Source organism: Spermophilus citellus (assembly GCF_964194105.1).
Source record: "Spermophilus citellus genome assembly, chromosome: 9".
Lineage (NCBI taxonomy): Eukaryota > Metazoa > Chordata > Mammalia > Rodentia > Sciuridae > Spermophilus > Spermophilus citellus.
The window spans coordinates 20,343,455-20,357,502 of record NC_138191.1 but is presented as its reverse complement, the minus strand read 5'-3'; the positions used below and the strand labels follow the sequence as shown (position 1 = coordinate 20,357,502).

The following is a 14,048-nucleotide window of genomic DNA, read 5'->3' as shown; positions in this document are numbered from 1 at the left end:
CAAAGCTCAAGTATCCTTTGTTATCTAATAGTACACCACAGTGTTTTGGATACATTGTCAATCAGTACATTTATCAATGCAGGAGAATTTAATTTGATATAATGCACAGTTCACACCATTTGGTATGAAGTAGGTGATTAAGTTATGATATACCAATATTTCTACAATAAAAATTTAAAAATTTCAGGTATGCCATACAGAATCACACAGGAAGTAATTACATTGTATCAGCAATTACATAAATTATACCATTGTATGGTTTCAAAATCATTTCTATGGGAACAAAGCTCACATCACCATCTCCTTCGTAAGTTTTATAACCTCATTACTAACTATTACATATTCAAAACCAATTAATATCTACCTTCTACCATTTATATTTTTCCTATAACTGCTTATTTTTATGACAATTTTTAAATTACCATATATTTATAATATACCAGGCTTTTTCTATCTTCAAATTTGTTATGACAAAACCATCTCCATATAGTTAACTCTCTCCACACTTTGCAAATTGGAAAAGTCTTGGGAAAATAAACTTGACCAAGTACAAAGCCAGTACAATGGCTCGTTGGTAGTATTTTTAAATTCCTTGGCATATCTTTTTTTTCCTTCCAATTTTGAAAAATGTTATTTTTTAATATACATGCGAGTAGAGTGTATTTTGACATACATATATGAAAAAGCTTATTCTAGGGGCTGGGGATATAACCTGGCATGCACAAGGCCCTGGGTTCAATCCCCAGAACAACATACACACACAAAACAACCACTTATTCTAATTAGGATCTCCTTCTGTGGTTGTATATGATGTGGAGTTTCACTGGTGTTGTATTCATATATGAACATAGAAAAGTTTTGTCCAGTATCTTCTTCTCTTATGTATATCAATAAATTATATTAGCTATAATTTCCTGTACCTAATCTTCTTCCTCTTTTGACTTTCTCCACCTGCACCTTTGTTTGACTAATGAATGCCATTATCTGCCCCAAGCACACACCTGATACTACTTTCTAACAAAGATTTTTCTTGAAATGCAGCACATTGCTATTCTTAAGTAGCAACCAACACCCTCCCAATCTAGCTGTGTCCTTATTTTTCACCCATACTTATCCTATCTTCCCTCATCCAAAACAAAACACAAACCACATCTTCCTGTCAAACATCTTACTCACTGATTAAGAAACCCTGAAATTTTATTATCTGCACCTCTTTTGAGAAATTCTCTTTCCTATCTCTACCCTTTAAATATCAATACTTTAGTGGGACCACCCCACATCTTGCCAGTTACAATTCATTTTTGCCAGAACACTCTTATGGAATGTTAATAATAATATTTTGGATTCTGTATGAATTATTTATTTTGACTAACGCCACTCAATTCGTTATTTAGTTGTGAGTAGAAGCTAACTTACATTTTCTTTTTATTTACTACTCAATGGATTTTTCAATAATTTGAGTCCAAATGCATGAATAGAAAATGATATGAGTTTTAAACCGCTTAAAAGGCAAGTATTAGTATTTTTGATGGGTGGATCCCAACTGGGGATGACTTTGCCTCTCAAAGGATGTCTGGAAATTTATAGTGAAATTTCTTGCTGTCACAAGAGATTGTACTCCCCACAGCAAAAATTATCCATCCCAAAATGTTAATAATGGTGATGCTAAGAAATCTTGCTGTGATTATATCACTATTAATATTCACCAGAATTCTTGCTAGGCGTGGTGATGTTATGTCTACAATCCCAGTTGACTTGGGAGAGCAGAAGGATCTCAAATTCAGGGCTAGCATCAGCATCTTAGACCGTCTCACAAACAAAAAGGAACGAGAATGCCACTCAGTGGTAAAGTGCCCTTGAGTTCAATCCCCAGTATCCCAAAAGGTACAGATGTAGATCAGTGGTACAGAGCCCTGGGATCTCCCATCTAAAGAAATAATACTCCATTACTATGTGCCTGTAACAGAAGAGGAACAAAGAGCTATACAAACCATTCTGATTATGTAAAACTTACCTTCTCTTTGCCTTTATTTGGGCTAGTGGTTTTAGGATTGGAAAAAGTGGCTTCTTTCTCTACAGTGCCCAGAAAACGATGATCTGAATGGGAATGGAATGAAACCGTGCCCTTGGGAAGTTTTTTAATCCTAATAGCATGATTTCTTTGGGCAGAGAGCATATCCTATAAATGGTAAAACAAAATTAACTTTAAACTGACAAAGGAGGCATTAGAAACCCCACCCCCATACCTTTCTCAAACACTACTCACAGGAACCACAGTAAACTCTACTTCATCTGCAATATGGAGCTGGTTCCCATCCAGAATTTCACTGAAGTGGAAGAACATACGAGCATCACGATCCACACACTTGATGAAACCAAAACCATCTCTCATGGCAGCAATCACACCCTGAAACCCAAGTACAGTTTCACTGGTTGTGAAGCTTTTCAAGTAAGGTAACATTCAAGTCTGCAACATCATCAAGTTAAATTCACTAGGAATATTTACTATTAATAACCTGAATACTGTATCCCCATTTTTTCCTCTTTAATATAAATTCATACCTCTTTTTTCATATTAAGACAGGGTCTCACCAAGTCACTGAGGCTGACTGTGAACTTTTGATCCTCCTTCTTAGCATCCCAAGTTGCTGGGATTACAAAGTTATACCACTGCATCCAGCAAACTCATTGTTTTCAAATAAGTAATTTAAAATCAGCAATTCTGAGATCTCTGAATGTGACTTCTTAGCAAATATTTATTTATTTACCTGCCAGGGATTAAACCCAGGGGTGCTTTACCACTAAGCCCTTTTATTTTGATACAGGGTCTAAGTTGTGGAGGCTGGATTCAAACTTGCCATCCTCCTGCCTCAGCTTCCAAGTCTGGGATTACAGGCATAAACCACTGTATTTAGCTTCTTGGCAAATACTAGAAAAAGTGATATATCCTATTTGAATGTAAACACACATAACTCATTTCATAAAAGCCTAAACCTAATAACAATATAACCTCCAAAAATTTCAAAACTTTACCAATTGGCACTTCAAAAGTTGACAAAAAAGGCAATTCTTTAAACTCTACCTCAAAAATTTTTTTGGTGAGTTTACACAAAGGAAGAATTTAAGCTTAAGTCTGAAAAATAAAATGCAAAAAATCCTTTCCATACTTTTTCTTCTTACTAAATTATCAGCTTTTTGAGGGTACTGTATCTTGAACTTGAAACATGGTAGTAATCAAATGTTTACCAAAACAACATGAATTATCACCAAATTACCAATGAATTACATACTGCATGTTTACTAATGCAGGTAATTATTCTATAACAAAGATATGATCTAAATAATATTCTGGCATTTAATTGTTGCTAAGCTACACACTCTATACTGTAAAGCAAAACAGATCCTGAGAAATTTTCTTAAAAATCTCACATTCAGGCCATGCATGGTGGTACATGTCCATAATCCCAGGGACTTGGAAGGCTTAGGCAGGATACCAAGTTCCAAGCCAGCCTCAGCAACTTGGTGAGACCCTATCTCAAAATAATTAAAAAGGGTTGGAGATATATGGCTCAGCATTAAGCTCCTATGGGTTCAATTTCTGGGACATAAGAAGAGGGGTGTATGAGGGCTGCAAATGTAACTCAGTGGGAAAGCACCCCTGGGTTCAATCCCCAGTACGAGTACCAAAATAAAAAAATTAATAAATCACAAGCTCAGACCGCCAAATTAAAAAAATATATAATATATATAATATGTATGTACATATAAGATCAGTTCTCCAAAATCAAAGGTTAAAAATGGGTCAAGAAAGTTAAAAGTTCACTGACAACACTGACATACTATAAATAAAATGATCCCAACAAATATAAATTCTGTCCGAGAAAGCTCACAAAAACCAAGTTTGTAAAACATTTGGAAAACAATTCTGGTACACACCACTTCTGGACATTTACCCATTTAAAAGAATTTGCAATGTTCTGACAAAAAAAAAAAAAAGTAAGGAAAAGAAAACTAAAGAAAAAAAGACCTATTTGACTTTACGTAATCTAATACTTACTAAATTTCTTGGGCAACAGTTTGGGGAAAAAAAGCAACTCTACAATTATGAGCTTGAATCTTTCTGCTCTTCATATTTAAGGGTCAAAGAATTAATGGCCCTCAAAATACAATAATCCTGTCCAGATTTCTGTTCTAGAACTTTTTCACATATACTTTCAGGGTAACTGGCAGAGATAAACTTTGACAAACTTAAACGTCTGTGATTGTTAATTACCTTAAAAAAGGTAACTCCCCAGTGTGGTAAAAAACTTACAAGAACTTTTAATTTAGTAGTACAAACTTTAAGATAACGTTGGCCCTTCCATGTTAGATACAGATCCAGTAATATTCAATACTTACCATTTCTCTGGCTTCATTAGTGAACTGAAATGTATTTGATAGAACTTCTATGTTAGTTGCTCGTTCTAATTTGTCACGTCGGTCTGTTGAAATATTAAACCTAACATGGTCACCTTCCAATAGGGTCACCTTGGATTTTGTATCTTTGTCTCCAAAGGGAAGTTCTTTAGGAATCACAAAGTCAACTTTGATTCGTCCTGGCAATGGGTCATTCTGATGAGAAGGAAAAACGATTTTAGCTGGAGATTTCTCATCCTTCCTAGTTCTAAGTCAAACAAGAAGAACACACAGCAAACCCATGTTATTTATAATATAGTTCCCTAAAGGGGAAAAAAGGTGTTGACAACATAAGTCCTATTTGAAAGCTTCATGTTCTACAGTCACATGGCATAACCATAAATCATAACATTGCAGTTAAGACTCTGTACTCTGATATCAAAAGAGATTTTACTTAAGAAAAAGAATTTTTAGTCCTTAATAATTCACATTTCTTCCACAATGGCATCATTTATCTCCTTGCCACTCCCCATTAAAAAAACAAAAACAAAAACAAAAACAAAAAAAAACAAAAGGGGAGGGAGTGATTGGAGAGCAGGAAACAAAGGCACATCCAAATTGCAGACCAGGCCAGTAAGAATTTTTCCCAATTAACCTCTTATCAGTGAAAAAAATACATATTCACAGACATATCAGAAGTTTCTCATTTGGTTTAATTACATATATATGAAAAGATACTTGTGTTATACCCTCAACACAATTACATTAATCAAATGGAATAAAAATTTCAGTTTATGACACCCTATTATTTATTCAATTATTAATGGAGCAAAAGAGAACTCTCCCCCAAAAGATAACTTGCCTGGTTTTTACTGGGTACTTTTGGGATAACTTTGGTTACAGTTCCTTCAAAATGTTCAATGCTGATGTCTTCAAAAATGACTGTTCCTTGAGGCAAAAGTCTGACATCTGTTGCAACTTCTTTACCCTAAATCAAAAGGGGTTGGGGAAGGAGCAAGGGAAATCATATAATTTTAAGTGTTTCCTAAAGATGTAATCCACTACTAATCTTAAAAGATCAAAGATCAAGTCAGGCAACTATCTTACATTTCTGTCCTTGATTGTGAATTCCACATCATCTCCAGGCTGTAAGGTTTCTAGGTCACCTTTAAATTCACTATAGTGAAAGAATATCTCTTTTACAACATCACCTCTTTCAATAAAGCCAAACGCCTCCTAAAGTAAAAAAAAAAAAAAAAAAAAAAAGAAAACCCAAGAACATTTACAAATGTGTGATTATGACTTAAAACTCCATATGCCTCTTCACAATATTATTATAGTCAAAACAATATGGATTGATACAAACTCTAATATGAGCAATGAAAGACCCATTTTGAAGGACATAATTGAATCAGCAACCAAGGAATTTTAAGAGATTAGTTTTAGGTTAACAGTTAAGATATTTTCTTTAAAACAGAAGCTGGGGGGGAGGGTTTGGGTTTGAAATATGAGAATTATGATAGTCAAAGAAAAAATTCAAATTTTTCAAATTTGTTCACACTTACCTTCATGGCACAAACTACTCCCTGACAGCGGGCTTGTTTCTTTTTCAACAGCATAATGTTACGAGCACTTACAGCACCAGTACTAAAAAGGAATAGTGAAGAATTAAAGAGGGGTTAAAAATGAATTGGTTTGGTTAGATATGATGAGTCTAGAAAAACAAATTAGTTTTCTGGGCTTCAAAAATTCTGTTATCAGTAAGAACAAATGTTATGACATCCGATCCTTTTTATATGGCTTCAAAGGCACAGGATCTTTGGATAAACTCCTTATGCTTCTAAATTTGGCATATATGTGGATTATTTTTCTCTAAAAGATTTGTGCTTTAACTTGGGTGCATAATATTCTACTCTGCTTTACTATTCCAACAACAGATCTGAAATAAAGACAAATCGAATTTCAAAGTTGGGGAACACTAACATTTTAAAAATTAGAAACAAATATTTAAACATATTATGTGTTGCCAACTAAGGTACTGTTGATGGTGATCAATAAGAGCAATTTATGATTAATGAGTAGTAAATGTAATAGCCATTCATTCATTTTTTCAGTTCTGGATGGAGACTGAAACCAGGAGTGCTCATTTTTTTTTTTTTTTTAAACTCCAGCCCTTTTTAAATTTAATTTTGAGATATGGTCTTGCTAAGTTGCCCAGGGTGCTGCTGTTATTATTATTGTATTGAGGCTTGAACCCAAGGACTCTTTACTACAAAGTTACATCCCCAGCCTTTTTTTACTTTTTATTTTGAGACAGTCAGTTGTCAAGACTGACCTCAAACTTGTGATCCTCCTGCCTCAGTTTCCCCAGTAGCTGGAATTATAGCCACACACCACAATGCCCAGATTAATTATTTTTGACTCCAGAGCCATAAAAGAAAGTTGAATAAATGCACTGATTTTAGGAGAATTTGCCTTGGTTTTCAAAGTGACATTAATGGGCTACAGATGTAGCTAGTGGTGGAGAACTTAGCCTCATATGCACAAAGCCCTTGGTTCCATCCCCAGTAATGGAGTTGGGGAAAGTAATTCTTGGGGGGCATAGTGGTGCATGTATACCTGTAAACCCAGAGACTTGGGAAGCTGAGGCAGGAGGATTCCAAGTTCAAGGCCAGCCTAGGCAACTTAGTGAGACCCTGTCTTAAAAAAGAAAAGGGGTTGGGGATGTGACTAGTGGTAGAGCACTCCTGGGTTCAACTGCCAATACTGGGGGGCAGAGGAGGCGGGGAAGGCATTCTCCCCATTGGAGAACTGAAACCAGTCAGTCACAGACACCCCATGTTACTACATACTGCACCCACCTTTAAACACCAGCAATGTAAATTCAATTTTGTTTTAAAGATAATAGACTGCTGGGTGTGGTGGTGCATGCCTATAACCCCAGGATCTCAGGAGGCTGAGGCAGGAGGATTGCAAGTTCGATAACAGACTTGGCAATTTAATAAGATCCTGTCCCAAAATAAAAAACCAAAAAGGGCTGGGCTGGGGATGTGATCCAGTGCCCCTGGGTTCAATCCTCAGTAAAAAAACAAACAAAAAAGCAGCCCATAAAATACAGTGATATTGTTAGTATGGCTGTTTTAAGAGAGGAACAACAGCCGTGCATGCCTGTAATCCTAGCAGCTCGGGAAGCTGAGGCCCTAAGCAACTCAGTGAGATCCTGTCTCCAAATAAAATACAAAAAAGGATTGGGGGTATGGCTCAGTAGTTAAGCTCAATCCCTGTAACAACAACAACAACAACAACAACAACAACAAAAAAAGAGGAACAATAAACCAAGCAATTATTTTCTCCTTAATTCTTCATTCTTAATTCTCCTTTTAAAGAAATTTGACTAAAGACACCAGAAAAATCTGTGACTTATTGCAGATTTAAATGTTTGCTACTTAAAAGATGTGAATTTAGACTACTAATTTTGCAAGAATATATCCCTCATTTTACAGATGAAAAGCTCATCTGAAAAGTCTATAGTGATGGGCTGGGGATGTGGCTCAAGCAGTAGTGCGCTCGCCTGGCATCCTTCCAGCTTTGCAAGAGATAGGAACTTTTCCTTTCACATGGTGTTAAAAAGTGCATTCCTTGCATTTTCCAATTTCTTATTTTTAACTTCCTTCCCTGCGTGCATGTCTTGTCTTTTTTTTCACCCTAACGAACTCTACAGTTATATTTCCTGCGCATTACTAGCTTCTAAGTCTCAGGGCTATACATGCAACTGTATATTTGATATCCACCTAGATATACCACAGATATTTTAAATTCTAATTGCCAAAATAAGTATACTTCTTTTTCCATCATTTTGATTTTATCTTCCCAATGTGAAATTTTTTTCTGAATGTGATTTTACTTCAACTCTACCATCCCAGGCCTATCTGTATTATGTCCTCAATAGTTCTTTTTAACTCCTGACATAGCTAACTCTAGTCTAGAGCATTTCTAGTCTCCAAAAGTTCACCATCTCTACCACTTCCAAAGATCTAAACCATCATCTCCTTGAAAACCTGACCATGTTTTCAGCATTTCCCATTGTCACCTTGATAGTGCCTGCCATAGAATATTCAGCTGATAAGTAAAAAAATTAAGGTCAAAACTATCTAGATTTATGTTAGGTTTTAAACTCGCTTCAAATTTCTTAATGTAAAACCAACAAAGAATCACGAACATGAGAAAATTCTGAAAATAACTTACTGTTTATTGTTATCAATTACAAAATTTATTTTATCTCCGGTTTCCAGCTGAACATTCCCTTCAACATCTTCAGGGGTGTATGTCAGATAAAACACTTCCTGTGAAGTGATAAATTATTATTACTATCTTGGCAGGGCACATATTCACTCACTGTATACTATAATTTACTTAAATACTTCTTATACTGGCATTTTCAAGCCGAATTTCTTAAAAATTATGCTTTATGACAAGTTGTTTTATTCATATAAACACACATTTTCCCCCTCCATGGTGCTGATGACTTCTGCGAGTGCACAGCTGAGCAGCAATCCAACTTCAAAAAGTTTACACACGTGGAAGCATTTGCCCAGAGACTAGTTACATTTCAAAAAGACAATTTTTATGTAAGGCATTCCAAACAAAAAAGCTGGAGTTAGTGCTTAAAAGGAACCGGAAAAAGTACCCCCTCCATACCACCCCCCAAAAAAGCGTTTAAAGGAGCATTTTACCTTAAGATTCTAACTAAGGTCATACTTGGGCAAGCTAAGACACTTGGAAGTCCTATGGATTTTTTCTTTTTAAATTTTTTTGATTATGCTGCACTTGAAGCCTCTTAGAAATCAAATTTAAAACTGATTTTAGCAACTAGCTTACGTTTTCTACTTTGAATTTTAAAGTACGCTTATAGATCACATGGTGGATCAGGCAAAGGTTTAAGAAAAATACACAAGTTTACCCCATTACGTTCGTAGCATACACTCCCTGTTGGACTCTGACCCGGGGCAGCTGGAGATTTACTCTCTAAGTTGTGAGGAACAGCGCACACAACCTACCAGTCAAAAAAAAAAAAATTTCCATTGCTAATCATTTCAGGAGCAGCACTGTGCAATATAAACTGAATTTTAATATCCTCTATACTATACACAAGGATGCATTTTAATATGATCCACAAGAGGATGTCATGCTGCCAAATTTCAAACTTACAGTATATAAGTTGACTGTAAGTACAGACTTAGGGTTACATATAAAACCCAAATCGAGTCTTGACCATGTTTTTATGTCAGGTCAAGATATGCCAGTGCTTCTGATATAATTTTAAAATAGTAATCTTTATATACTATAGCTCTCTTTCGTGCAAACTGAGGAGATGGGGAGTATCTTCCTTTTCTAATGTGAAAGATATGCAAATGCAGGGCCCTAAGAAAATACAAAGCATCAAAGTCACTAACTTGTCCATTCATTCGTTCTTCAGGATGGATTTCTGGTTTAATCTTCACCAATTTAATAGCAATGGGTTTCCCAGTCCGCCGGTCAGATGATACTTCAAATTCAACATCATCTAAAATAAAGAATGTGTTATGTTTGTTGGACTAATGTTTGCAAAATGGTGTCTCACCTCTGAGTTCTACTTAAGGTAGCATTTGAACCACTTTAAGCCAGTGGTTCTCAAAGTGTGGGCCCTGGACCAGCAGCATCAACATTACCTGGGAGTTCAGTACAAATGCAAATTCTTGGGCCTCACTCCCGACCTATGCAAAGACAAACTCTGGGATCAAGTACAACAATTGCTTTAACAAGCCTTCCAGGTAATTCTGATACACACTAACGTTTCAGAACCACTGCCTTAGACTAAGCCACATACTAAGTCTTAGTTTTCATGGCATTTACACATATTACAAAAGAAGCGATACACAAATCATCACCTTTGACAAGGTTTTCTTTTAACCTCTCTGTACTTCAGATTCCTTATTGCAAAATGAGAATAATTTCTAAAAAATCAGATTATTGTGAGGGTTAACCAAAACAATGCTTAATAGCATGTACCTAGAGCATTTGGTATAACAAATACTCGTGTTAGCCATTGTTCTGATTTTCTCAGAACAAAGGCACAGAACCTCATAACTTCAGTCTTTTATGTCCTCTAAGCATGTACCATAAAAATACTCAAAAGTATCTCTGAGTCAACTAGTCTTTTATTCCTCATAGACACAACCACAACAGATTATGATTCTGCTACATATGTCAGTAATTTGGTACAAAAAAAGCCAAAACTTTCCTTCCTTTTTTTTTTTAACTTAACATTTTTAAAAAGCACTCTCATGAATAAGCTGACACTCAAAGAGAAATGTAAAAATTGGCAGATTACCTCCTACTTTTAAGTCCTGCAGGTTGCCATTATATTGTGAACAGTGGAAGAAAAGTCTAGCTTGACGTTCTGAACACTGAATAAATCCATAAGAGGTTAATAGTTTTTCAATAACCCCAGTTTCACGAAGTGCTGCTGAAGTACCATTGGGGTACCCATTGTGTCCATTGTTGTGGAGAAGGTTTGGATCAAAGCTCATCTGTTTTGAAAAAGAAAAAGAACTCAATACATACAGATCTGTATATAATCTCCATAGCATACTAAATAACTAAATTTTCTATACAAAAAGGCAAAGAAAATAAAGGTAAAAAACATAAAGGGAGGATTATGGACTTTTATTACTGAAATAATTTAGCTAACAAGACATTTTAGAAGAAATATTTAAGGGAACTACCCTCATTTATGTGGGAATTTTCACTAACCATATGAAATACAATTTCTGGAATTTGGTATTAAAGTAAAGCAACTACATTAGCAAAAGCTACCTTTACATTAAATTACTACAATAATAATTTAAGGACAAAGGATCCAAAACTATGAAGAGATTGTTTACACATTTGCAAACTTAAATAGACATCTTAGAACAACTTTGTAAGCCATGCATCTTGAAGGCATATTTAAAGTTAGTAGAGATTAACACAATAGGGCTGGGGATATGGCTCAAGCGGTAGTACGCTCGCTTGGCATGCGCGAGGCATCGGGTTCGATCCTCAACACCACATAAAAATAAAAAATATATTGTGTCCACCTAAAACTAAAAAATAAATATTAAAAAGAGATTAACACAATAAAACAAACTTTCTATGCAATACTTTATCTAAACGAGAATATTTTGGAGTAATGCATGCTGAGGCCCTATAAAAGACACACCAAAATAATGAGTTAGAAAATTTAAGGCAAGATGACAAAAATTCTTTTATTCTAATATTGTTTGATCATTTCTTTCGTAAATTTAAAGAAATCTTTTCACCTGCATGAACCTTTCACTTTTTAGACACTAATGAAATATCTAGTGGCATTTTGTTTTTATGATTAAATAAAGATAAAGAAAATATTCTTTATTGAAAAAGGAGCTACTTAAATGCAATATAATGGAATCTGTTCAGGTCATTAAATACTATCACTTTGTATATTTCATTGGCTATTTTAATTTACTTTTAGTAAACCTGTATAAATTTTTAAATGAGATGTAAAACAGCAAACTCTCTAACAAGACTAAATGTAAAATTTACTACAGCAGCAACATCTTTAAGTCTTTAATTATTTTTAGATCCTTGCATTAAAATTTGATAAGAACTTTAAGTGAAATGTTGGGTATTATTAATAAAATGGATACACTTTCACTAGGAAAAAGAGGATGATTAAAATCCTAGAAAGATAAAGTTTAAGCAATTAAATAGTATGTGGGTTGGTCAAATTAAATCAAAGCCACCATACTTGTAAGCAGTTAAGTTCTTCCATGCTAGCCACTTTTCTGTTTGACATGTATTAACTTGATTTTGACAAAAGTCCATGAGAAAGTAATATTATATTATCTCTACTTTACCAGTGAGGAAACAGATGCAGAGAACTTAAATGACTTGCCAAAATCAAATGGTAAATGTTTCAAACTAAGAAGGTCTACCTCCACAGCATGGGTTCTAAACAAGGCTTGGCAATCTTGTTAAAATACAAAAATAGATTCAGTAGGGATTTGAGGTATTCCATTTCTAACAAAATCCAAGGTGATACTAATGCTTCTGAATCTTGGACATGCAGCAGTTATCTTTCCAGATTCCAGGTGAAGATATTTAGGGAAGTTAGTGAGTTTAAGGCCATTACAACCATACTGAGTGGCCCACCTGAGTCATGCTCTTAACAAAAAGCAGACAAGCTGCAACTGCTTCTTTCCTGACTTACAGATCTCTGATACATGGGGGTCCTCTTTTGTTTTTTAGTCCCAGATGAGGTAGAAGATGAAGATAAAGGTAAAGAAAGTAAAGGAGGAGCTGCAGGAGGGGGATGAGGATCTGATGACATAGTAAATACATTCTCCATCTCAAATGCTGTGGTGACATAAGATAACGTTTATAACTATGATTAATAACAATAATACACATTTGACATTCAATTTTTTTACACTTATTGGGCTAGTTCAGTAAAATATAGTATACTTATTCATATTGTAATAAACAACATTAAAAGATCAAATTAAAATGTACTTTTGAAGCCCCTAAAACAATCTATCTCACGTTATCTACAATTTTTAAATATCATTAAGAATTTTGTAGCTGGGCATGGTGGCTCTCCTCTAATCCCAGCAATTCAGGAGGCTGAGGCTAACTTCAGCAATTTAATGAGACCCTGTCTCAAAAAATGAAAAGGGCTGTGGCTCAGTGGTTAAGTGCCCCTGCATTTAATACCCAGTACAAAACCAAAAACAAACCCATTTTCTAGCCAGGCACTAGGCACACACCTGTAATCACTATGACTAGGGAGACTGAAACAGGATGATTTCAAGTTCGATACCAATTAGTGGACCCTGTCTCAAAATAAAAGATAAAAAAGACTGGGGATGTAGTTCAGACTGAGCTTTAAAGCTCAGTCTCTGGAAAACAACAAAAAACCCCAGAACAGAACTTTCTGGTGATTGCTGGAGACTATTCAATCCAATTTAACATCCAGTAACTTTGTTATTATTGTTGTTAATTTGAAGTACTGGGGATTGAACCCAGGGGTGCTCTTATCACTGCACTACTTCTCCAGCCCTAGTTATTCTGAGGAAAAAGCTTTTAGAAGAGTCCATAACAGGTTGACAATGAAGTTCTCATTCATTTGTTCTTGGCACATTACAGTTTCAATATGCCAAAAGGAGTGAGCATACAAATTGAGTTACCAAGCTTGCAAATGGAAAAATAGCTGAAAAAAATTTCTGCAAAAGAACCTTAGATAAAAGATAAGGCAAGCTCAGGCAAAGAGCATAGGGGTTGACAGCTCTATTTCTTACACTAGTTATTCAGCCTTCATGTGAAGGAAGAAATGACTTTATTATGATACTGGGGATTAAAACCAGGGCACTTCACCACTGAGGTATATCTCTAAACCCTTTTAAGATAGGGTCTTACAAAGGTGCCCATGTGGGCCTTGAACTTGTGATCCTCTTGCCTAAGCCTGAGTAGTTAGGATTATAGGATGCATCACCATGCCAGGGATGGGGGTTAGGGAGGAAGACTTTCTAAATAACATATGACAAGTGTGCCAAAAAGTTAAAATCAAGACTGCTATGGAGTTGGGGTTGAAACTC

The 14,048-nt window shown here is 35.3% G+C and overlaps 1 protein-coding gene across 3 annotated transcripts in view; it reads right to left on the bottom strand.

Annotated features, from left to right (window-relative positions):
• CSDE1 (cold shock domain containing E1) overlaps window positions 1-14,048 on the bottom strand; it is a 40,188-nt gene that overhangs the window by 10,514 nt on the left and 15,626 nt on the right. The window contains exons 3-13 of one of the 3 annotated variants that reach the window (XM_081307911.1): window positions 12,665-12,810; window positions 10,766-10,964; window positions 9,849-9,958; window positions 9,356-9,448; window positions 8,641-8,738; window positions 5,961-6,042; window positions 5,503-5,631; window positions 5,258-5,383; window positions 4,399-4,611; window positions 2,267-2,407; window positions 2,015-2,179 (exon numbers count right to left, since the gene is read on the bottom strand). In XM_081307911.1, coding sequence (XP_081164037.1) covers window positions 2,015-2,179; window positions 2,267-2,407; window positions 4,399-4,611; window positions 5,258-5,383; window positions 5,503-5,631; window positions 5,961-6,042; window positions 8,641-8,738; window positions 9,356-9,448; window positions 9,849-9,958; window positions 10,766-10,964; window positions 12,665-12,802 — 1,494 coding nt within the window. In that variant the 5' untranslated portion in view covers window positions 12,803-12,810. The remainder of the gene's footprint in view (window positions 1-2,014; window positions 2,180-2,266; window positions 2,408-4,398; window positions 4,612-5,257; window positions 5,384-5,502; window positions 5,632-5,960; window positions 6,043-8,640; window positions 8,739-9,355; window positions 9,449-9,848; window positions 9,959-10,765; window positions 10,965-12,664; window positions 12,811-14,048) is intronic. The other 2 variants (XM_081307912.1, XM_081307913.1) reach the window with 2 other exon arrangements.